At 36.9% G+C, this 10023-nt stretch overlaps 1 protein-coding gene and 1 non-coding gene across 2 annotated transcripts; both read right to left on the reverse strand.

Moving 5' to 3' along the window:
- Window positions 1–3151: 3151 nt before the first annotated feature.
- Window positions 3152–3270, reverse strand: LOC114823829 (5S ribosomal RNA). The gene has a single exon (XR_003771776.1). It is a non-coding gene; the product is annotated as a 5S ribosomal RNA (ribosomal RNA).
- Window positions 3271–3581: 311 nt separating this feature from the next.
- On the reverse strand, window positions 3582–9325 carry LOC103403091 (zeaxanthin epoxidase, chloroplastic). The gene is made up of 16 exons (XM_008341918.4): window positions 8380–9325; window positions 7722–7884; window positions 7283–7357; window positions 7053–7153; window positions 6815–6930; window positions 6478–6689; window positions 6200–6291; window positions 5863–5977; window positions 5659–5762; window positions 5439–5484; window positions 5233–5297; window positions 5053–5139; window positions 4830–4884; window positions 4637–4725; window positions 4411–4495; window positions 3582–3877 (listed from the first exon to the last, which is right to left on the reverse strand). Exons 1-16 carry the CDS (start codon window positions 9135–9137, stop codon window positions 3803–3805), a joined length of 2238 nt encoding a protein of 745 aa, XP_008340140.3. The 5' UTR covers window positions 9138–9325; the 3' UTR covers window positions 3582–3802.
- Between the last annotated feature and the right edge of the window lie 698 nt (window positions 9326–10023).

A 10023-nucleotide genomic window follows, 5' to 3' on the forward strand; every position in this document is an offset into this window, starting at 1 on the left:
TACTTCAAACTGTGATGATCAGTTTGAATAATGAAATGGGTACCAACCAAGTAACATTGCCATTTGGTAATTACATGAACTATAGCTAACATCTCCTTCTCATAAGCAGACAATTGTTGATTTCTAGGACACAAAGATTTTCTTGTGAAAGCTATAGGTCGACCCTCTTGTTGAAGAACTACTCCAATGCCAAAACCAGAAGCATCATTTTCAATTATAAAGGGCTTGCTGAAATCAGGTAAAGCAAGTACTTATGGTGATAACATAGATGTCTTAAGAGTATTAAAAGCCGTTGTAACTTCTTCAGTCCAAAGAAAACTATCCTTCTTAGTTAATGCAATCAAGGGACCAATAATTCTCCCAAAGTGTGGTATGAACTTTCTGTAATATCCAGTCAATCCAATAAACCCCATCAAAGCTTTGACAAAATCAGGAATAGGCCATTTTGCAATAGAATCCAATTTGGTAGGGTCAGCAGCTACACCCTCTTTAGACATAATGTGGCCTAAGTATTCTACCTTGTCTTGACCAAAAGAACACTTAGATTTCTTGACAAACAAAGTGTGACTTTGTAATGTATCAAAAACTGTCCTCAAATGTTGTAAATGAGACTCCCATGAAACACTGTAAACTAATATGTCATCAAGGAAGACCAATGTGAACTTCCACAAGTATGGCCTGAATATTTCATTCATCAAGCATTGAAATGTTGTAGGTGCATTTGTCAATCCAAATGGCACAACGAAGAATTCATAATGACCATCGTGAGTTCAATGTTGTCTTCTCTATATCCTCTGGATGCATTCTTATTTAGTGATAGCCAGCTCTCAAATCCATCTTTGAAAAGTATTGAGCTCCATACAACTCATCTAACAACTCATCAAAAAGAGGAATTGAGAATTTTTCTTTAACAATGATCAAATTAAGACCCATGTAGTCCATACACATCCTCTAAGTACCTCATTTCTTCCTTACCAAAATGATAGGTGATGAATAAAGGCTGTTACTAATTCTGATAAAACCAGATTGCAACAATTTACTCACACATTTCTCTATTTATGTCTTTTGCACATGTACATATCTATAGGGTCTACAATTATGAGGTTTGCTGCTCCTACTTATTAATGGAATTATGTGTTCATGCATTCTGTGTAGTGGTAAGGTATTTGGGGTAAGAAACAATACCTCATACTCCTCCAACAAGGATTGTAATTCATGCTGCTAAGCTTGAGACAAGGTCTAGGGCAGTTAGTTGACAATAGAGTGATCCACATGAGTTGCATCCATGTGATAAAGAAAGGCCCTAATTGTAGTTTCTTGCTGGAGAAGTTTCTGCATTAGCAATGCATGATATCCTCAATCTGCTGCAAAGAAAAACCAGGGCTAATAATGCAAAATGTTTTAGAGCCTTTGGAGAATTTCATATACATTTTGTCAAAATCCCATAGAATTGTTCTGAGAGTTCTCAACCCTTGCACACCTAGTACAACATCACAACCACCTAATGGTATTGCATATAGATCAGTAATGCAAATAAACTCTTGAATTTTGTCAGAAACTTGACTTAAGATTCCTTTTGTAGCCACTATTCCTCTATCAGCAATCTTAACATTGAATATATGGTCGATATCCAATGTACCCTTCACTCTTTTCACTAAACTAAGGTCAATAAAATTGTGAGAACTATCAGAGTCAATTAGAATTGTGATTGGGTAGTTTTTTATGAACCCTTGAAATCTCATTGTGTTAATTGTAGGAGGTGCAGGTGTGCCAAAAAAAAAAAGCACAAGCAGTGATCTCAAGCTCTTCTGTTTCAATTACTTCATCCCCAACCTCCAAATTCTCAGAATCTTGAACATCAATAAGAAGTAGCTGCTTCTTTTCACATGTGTGACCTCTAACATATTTATCTTTGCAGTGAAAACACAATCCATTTTTTCTACAGTGATCAACTTCTTCAAGGGTTAATTGTCTCACATGAGGATTCTTAGGGTGAGTTTCAATGATTGGAGGATTTATGACATTTTGCATAATAGGTGATCTAAAATGAGGTTGAAATGAAGAAGCTTTATGGAGAGATTTCACTTTAAGATCAGATAGCTTAGCATCCACTTACTGGGCAAAAGATGAAGCTTCAAGAACATCCTTTGGTTTCAGCAACTTCACATCATGGCGCAATTCAACCAACCTTCAAACCTCCAATGAAACAAGATTTGAGAAGTGCATGACTTATATCCTTTGTTCGATTAGACAATCTTCTAAAATCCATGATATAATCTTTGAGAGGCCTAGTTTGCCTTAATTTTACTAGATTTTCAGCACAATCTTTAAATTCTGAAGGTTTGAATTCTTGGCACAAAATCTTGGTAAAATCATCCCATATAGGATATTGTGTGAGGCATTTCGCCCATTGGAACCATTGCAGAGCTTCCCCTTCCGTGTGAAATGATGCCAATTTCACTTTCTTTGAATCTTCAATGTTGAAAAAATCGAAGTAATGTTCATCCTTATAAACCCAACCCAATGGATCATCTATTTCCATAAATCTGGAAAGTCCATCTTCAAGAAAGGTGGTCGATTAGTGTTCTGACCCAAATCTTGGCAATTGAAATTGGGATTATGGTTCATCCCCTTAGGAAAATTGGGATTCAACGGCGTTGCTTCAGAAAATTCTCCACACAATCCCCTATTGCCTTTTGCTGCAAGTGATTGCAGTTGTAGCTTAATCATATCTTGACTGGTTTTGAGCTCCATTTTAAGATCGACGATCATGGTTTCAAGATTAGAAACATGGGATTCCATGGCTTTCCTTGAGGCTTGGTGTGTCATACAACGATGAAGGATTGAGTGGATCAAACACTGGCTGATATTAATGTTAAAACCTAGGCTCTACTTCTTCATTATTGTATACAAAACTCACTTGTTATTTCATACAACAATCAATTACACAACAACTTTCATCTTACAGATCTTCCCTATATATTCACTAGTATCTTACTCACCAAGCAACCTTCTAACGGTCTAACAGAATACACTCAGCAACAATTCCTAACAACATAACCGACTACTAACTAATCTAGCCATCTTGGCTGTACATTTGGACAAACCTGATGATGCCACCTGGCATCATAACAGTCAATAAAGAGGTGGGGGGATGCAATACGAGGACTTCCAAGAAGGTCACCAATCCTAGTACTACTCTCGTCCAAACTCACTTAACTTCAGAATTTTGATGGAATCTGGTGCATGTGAGTTGGTATGATTGCATGCCTTAATGGTAAATGCATGTAATGTAACCAAGTTTACCTGGTTTGAACACGTCGCAATTTTCAGCTCATTCCCCAAGCAAGAGCTAGCTAACTCATTAAATGGGCCCTCAATTGGTTGATCGGGATTACGGATAGATGATCTGGGATTAAGAGTAGACTGGGCTGTGGGCTCAGATCGAGGCAAGGATCGATTAGGATTAAATCTTTAATTTTTTTTTTTTTTTTTTTTTTTTAACAAAGGAGTACATCTTAATTAGCATTCAGATTGTTTTACAAAAGTAAAAGCTAAACTGGTCCACAACACAAACTTCATGACACCAGTAAAAATTGATATACTCACATTGATCATCAAGTATATAAAGTTCTACATGTCGTACATTATTATTATTATTATTATTTTTTGGGTGGGTAGAATCTGATGGTGTAATGCTATCTACTCTGCAAAACGCAGCATATTCACATTTTGCATTTCCAATGATCTCAATAATGCTGTACAAATTTCATTCTATAAAGTTACCGGCTTCCGCCAATCGTCACGCGGCCTGAAGAACTCCGTCCTTCTCGGCACCCTTCGGAGAAGACTTCATAACTTTAACCCTGAATGCTACCTGCATCATATTACTTGCATGCTAAGAATTCTTTCCAGCAAAGGAAACAGATACAACATCAAGCATGATGTTCCGTGCACTGATCGGAAAATTAAAGCTACCTGCTTAGGGAATTAAACGATTGAACCACAGAAGAAGATGACAACGCTGAACAAAAATGTGACACCATTCGCTTAATATACGATTTGTTTGTTTGTTTTCTTAAAATACTATGGCAGTAGGAAGTTATCTGTGCTTCTAAGTTCCAGCTAGCTCCCAAAGTTAAGGTACTTCTATGTTCATGCGGGTTTATTGTCCAAACAAATTTAAGCAAAACCATGTCAGTACGAGAGCTTAGATGAATACTATCACCGCTTTATCTAGTGAGTTTTGTTTTCCTGTCGCTCTGCAAAAATTCATTTGAAACTTCGTTCGCTATTTAATGAACATGTCAGTCCGAAGGCATGCACAACCCAAACACAACTTTAACAAAAATGTCACATGTATTGAGTATGAGATATGGAGAAAACTACAGGGTAAGGATTGTTTACTACCTTCTGGGAACCAATCTCAATAGCATCGGATGGATGGATACGAGCAGGGAAATTTGGGGGTACTCGGTATCGCTTCTCCTCAATACTGCACATTGAGAAATTAAATTATAGGGGGAATGCAGGAAACAGTTTAGCAAATTGAGTTGCATGCAAAAAAGAGGAAATCACTTCGTTTTCAACTATTTCGGAAAAAAATAATAATAATAATAATAATAATTCTACTTACTCGGCAATCCAGGTACCATGTTCGCTTTGCAAATCAGTCACGTAGAAGGCACCATCCTTGTAGCTGATACGAGCATGCATCTCTGAGACCTATGATGAGAAATACCTCAGCACTCAATCTAGAACACCATAAAAGGAGGAAATAGGTTTGTTTCTGGAGATAAATGTAAAGTGAACAAAACCGGCCAAATCACCTGGGGCGAGCGTATTGTTATTGATGTTCCAGAAGCATCCCCATGCGGTATACTCCTACAATTAGGAGAAAACATCATAAGAATACTCTCTTTTAGAACATCTGACTGAAAACACTCGTGCATTTGAAAATTATACGGTTTTGATGGTTCTGTTCTATGCAACAATATAGTTCATGGACAAGTGTGTCTTGTAGGGGAGGACGGGAATGACGGATATGCATACCCAATTATGCAGGATGTTTTCTCATCTCGATTCAAACAAATAAGTTGTGAAGCATCATTGTCTTGCCCACAGGGTATAAGATACCACCTACAAGAACAAAGTGGATATTAACACAAGTACACTGGATTACTAAATTGACTGAAAATATTTCGTGGACAGAAACATGGATTAAAAACTTACTCTCCGTCAATAGCACGCTCCAGTGCATCATCGTCTTCAAACCATGTTCGCAACTGGTCACTTGCCTTCATAAAATTTTGCCCACACATTAGCAGTTAATTCACAATAAAATCCAACAGGTCAATCGTAGGTTGCAGTAAAGAAATAACAGTTCCCATATCCAATGACTAACACGGTGCTGATTAATAGTACTTTGAATGACATACTTTATCTGAGAGCCTGCATCTGGGGGACCTTCCTTCAAGTTTTGAGCTGCAACAGCACATTTTCAGATTCTTTAGAAAAGTATTGGTTTAAAACACATGAAGATCTATGATCTACGCTTTGACATATTAAAATTGTAATGAGACTTTTAGTTAAAACAAAAAAGATACTGAAATAAGCAAAAGACACAGAAAATTACAAAGCTGTTGATCAAAATTTTACCTGTTACCACCTAAGACCCAACTTAGCATCAGGGGCATTGCCTTATCAATAAAAACTCTCCCACCAACTCTTCCCGGATGTGGTATCCGAAACTTTGTCAAAAACTACATGGGTATTAAGTCAACATAAGTATGTACGCAACACCTCCGTTCCATCACCAATCATTTCACTGCTATTCAGTATGTACTTAATAAAAGGTCTTACCGAAAAAGGACCAAGTCCCACACCCAGATACGCCTTGTAAGTAGAAGCCATTAGAGCAGCCATTCTGGCCATTCCATGAATAATCGCGACCCGTAGTCTTCTAGAATTCTCATAGCTGAAGACAAAGTAAGAAACATAAAAAGTTAAAAAACAGTCCTCAATGAGTAGTTCATCAACTCACCTAAGTCTATACAACAACTACTTAGGTTTCTTCCGTGAACATCATGTATCTATGTTTTCCATTTTAAGAACAATATGATTTCAGATGCATGGGCAACTTCATCAACTTATCTCCATTTACTTTCAGATTATATGGCAAGAAATAGCACAGGGTTACCTTCTTAAAGAAGAATTAATGTTAATAGGAGTTCCCGATTCGCTACTTTTCTGCCATGCTTTATCAAGCTCCATGGCAAGTTGATAACCATCCTGTCATGATGAAATAATAGTGTCAAAGAGTCTTATGACTCTTGAATCGATCACTTCCTGGTCGATAGCCTTGTGTTAGTCCCTAAGAAGCTATGAAGTTTGGATAATCAACGCAGAGATGTCAAAGAATCTTAAGATAGACTAAATTTCACCGGAAAAACTAACATGCCAATAATCAATACATACCTCAATGGCCATGCATCCCCCTTGACCCATATTTGGCTGCATAGCATGAACAGAATCGCCAAGCAAGGTCACATGACCCTTTCCCCAAGTTAGGATGGGCGTCCTATCATATATGTCACGTCGTAGAATTGCATCTTCCTCTGTGGCAAGTAACAAATCTATCACATTATCACACCAGCCCTCAAATATTTTGAGCAGCCTTTCCTTTTTACCTGCCAAAAAATAGACAAGAACAAATGAATCGTATGCTTGTACTATCATAAAGAGAGAAACCACACATATATCACCATCTGACGTTTTCAACTACATAAGAAAGGTTGAGGATCTTAATCGATACCATTGGGGCTATCAACACCACCAGGTGCTTCCTTGTGAAACGCATACCACTGCATCTTTCCTGCACCTACATCTGAAGAAACGAAGTATTGCTTGTGCCCCAAAAATACTCGGTACCTTCAAAAGATAAGTTTAAATTTAAGTCTTCACGCATGATACAACATTACATATAAGAAGATAATGCAAGGTAAACATGCCAGTATAGCAGCCATAACTGAAAAATAAAAGATAAAACATACCCTACAGAATTAATGTCAGCAGGCACAAAATCTGCGATACCAGTGTAACAAGTATAACCAGAGTAGACAGCGTCCGATAATCCAAACAAGTTCTGCCTCACCTACTCAGAAGAAAAATGTAATTTGATTTCAACTTTATATTTTTACAATGAATATACTCTGCAGATTATGGTCTATCAGTAGACGATATTTCATGTGTGCCCAGAATTATCATCTGAATATTGCAATACCTTTGACCATATACCATCGGCTCCAACCAGAATATCACCTTCAAAACGTTCTCCATTCTCAAGTATCACATTAACCTACAAATATGACAGAGGCATAAGAATCAAATGCCAAACCAGATGAACTACGCTGCCTATACAGTTCAAATACATCGAAATAGCACTAAGAAGCTGCAGATTATTTATAGAAACAAACAAAAAGTACAAAATAAGTTCCAAAATTTTTCACATTTCTAAGATGAAAACAATGGTCCATATAAGATTTAACCGATTAGCAGGTAGTACGAGGGGAACTTTAACGAAAAGCTCCCAGTACTATTTACTTTAATGAAAAACCACATTTTTACACTAAAAAGTCAATCCTGATGCTATTCACTTTACCATTTATTTTGTCCTTATCGTTAGCCCTTTTCATTAGTTTTCCTTAGTATGAGATCATTACCTTATCTCCAACATCCTCAAAGTTAACAACATTACTACCATTTATAATAATATTGTCCCCAACAGCACGAGCAAGGATTTGTTGCAAGGTCATTCGGCTTATAACTCTTGTAACTGGAAGCCCTCGTTCCACTGCAGGAGTGAATGTGTCAAACTTGACATACCTGATAATCAACTACTCATCAATACATATGAATGGCTGCATACAGATCAATAAGTGCTCCCACTTGCACACACCTCATCTTATAACAATACTACTTGTATGGAATCGTGCAAATTGTGTTGAAAATTGAAATGAACAATTTCTAATTTTTTTGACATATTTTCTTCATCCATTATTTTTCTTGGTATTCATCAATTAAACAAAAAAAAAAAATTATTTTCTTTGACTTCTCATTATCGAGTTCGTAAATTCCCATATTATTTTTGGACTAATACAATCAAAACGAAACAAATTCGGCAATCGATATAAATTTGATCACTTAAAAACACAGAAAAACCAAAAGCAAATACCCATATAACCTAACAGTTTAGGACAACCGCTATCCAGTTATGGAGTCCAATCCAATCCTAGACACCAAACGCGACCTCCATTCAATCAAAACAGATAAAAATTCAAAACAAAAACCCAATTTAGAAAAAAGTCCAAAACAACTTACCAAGTACCAGAAACCCCATCAACGAGGCCATTGATCCTGTCCCCAGTAACACATCCAACCTTCATAATCTCATCAGCAACATCAACATCAATGGCTTCCAACGCCGCCAACGCGTTGCTCTGTATCTGAATAGGACCTCTGTACTGCCCCTCTCCTCTCACAGCGCTCAAATCCTTCTCAAACACCACCACATCAAACCCCTTCTTCTTCGCCGCGAGAGCAAACACCAACCCTCCGATTCCACCGCCGGCAACCAGAATTCTCAGGTTCTTCTTCTGCTGGGCCGGCACGGGTGCACTGGTGGGGGCCTCTGCGGGTGGCGCCGCCTCCGTCACAGCTCTCACCTCAGTCAAACACTTCTTATTGCCAGTTCTTCTTCTGCATCTCAAATGGCAGTTGTAATGAAAATATGGGGAAAATTCAAGTGGGAAGTCTTTGTTGGCGGGAACTGAAAGGTGGGTTCTTGAGAAAACTGCCGCTGATGGGTTCATGGAGTTGCAGAACACAGCGGAAGCCATATCTTTGCGCTCTGAGAAGAAGGAAGAAATAAAGAAAAAAATTGGAATGAAAAGAATGGAAGCTTTGGGCTTTCTTTCTCTGTGGGGAAAGATAACGACTGTGAGTCTGAGGATTTGAGGAGGGAGAAAATATGGAGGGGAGAGAGAGAGAGAGAGAGAGAGAGAATGAGTGAGGGAGATACAACCATATAGGTGATTGGCAGCCACTCCCTTTAAAGGCTTGAATTGCCCACCAATCATGGAGATCCTGAAGCCATGCGGCAGTCTCTGGGCGAGACAAACCCCACTTTCTCAAGAGGGAAAAATTAAATATCTTTGTCGAATTGGTGGTGGTGCGGTTTGTTATTTGCTTTCATTATTTGGGAAAAAAGAATATTGTGGTTGGATTTTCAACTTCCGATTTCTTCTGTACTTTGTCTTGATTGTAAAAACTGAAACTTCAGAAAAAAGTGATAGTTGGACTTGAGATTTATGGCAATGTGACCTAAATATCTTAAGAAGAATATGGAATTTACCAACTTATCTTCATTATCTCTCTTTTTTTTCTTATAATTGTACTTCGGATGTGTGATCGATGTTGCAGTACTCTCAAACTTTGAAACTGTACCACGAATTCATAAATTGTGAATTTGAATTACATATTTAACAGCAATCTTCGAAATGATTATGTTTTTTAAATGGAAACATTAGTATCCGCTCCCTAGTTCTTACTGTTTATTAACTAAGACCTTATTAGTTATCAAATTTTGATTCAAGTCTCTAGCATTAATGTGATAATGAATTTACATGTTTATTATATAATTTTTTAATATAAAAATTAGTAATTAATTTAGGGTTTAATACTCACACCTCTATTAAACTTCTAATTAATTTTCAATTCAAACATTTCCAAAATAATAAAAAATTAAATTAAATTAAGTTTGTACCTATTAGTTTTTTTTTATATATAAAAAGATTCTTAATTTTTAATCTTAAATGTACCCATTCATATAATTTTTCAATTTTTTTTAATCTTAAATGTACCCATTCTCAAATATATCAATTTGTTATATGTAAAATGTACCCTTTTTTAATATAAAATCCATTCAAATTTTTTAATCCATGTTTAAACTTATATGGGTACATT

Source organism: Malus domestica, chromosome 02 (genome assembly GCF_042453785.1).
Source record: "Malus domestica chromosome 02, GDT2T_hap1".
Lineage (NCBI taxonomy): Eukaryota > Viridiplantae > Streptophyta > Magnoliopsida > Rosales > Rosaceae > Malus > Malus domestica.

Bases quoted from the DNA above. Each gene is read 5' to 3' on its own strand.
- LOC103403091 (XM_008341918.4), bottom strand. From the start codon at position 9,137: ATGATTGGTGGGCAATTCAAGCCTTTAAAGGGAGTGGCTGCCAATCAC. The intron at 5,978-6,199 runs GTAACCCTGTGC...CTTTGTCTTCAG, and splicing joins ATTAATTCTTCTTTAAGAAG to CTATGAGAATTCTAGAAGAC. The intron at 5,485-5,658 runs GTAAAATTTTGA...GTGCTGTTGCAG, and splicing joins TGGGTCTTAGGTGGTAACAG to CTCAAAACTTGAAGGAAGGT.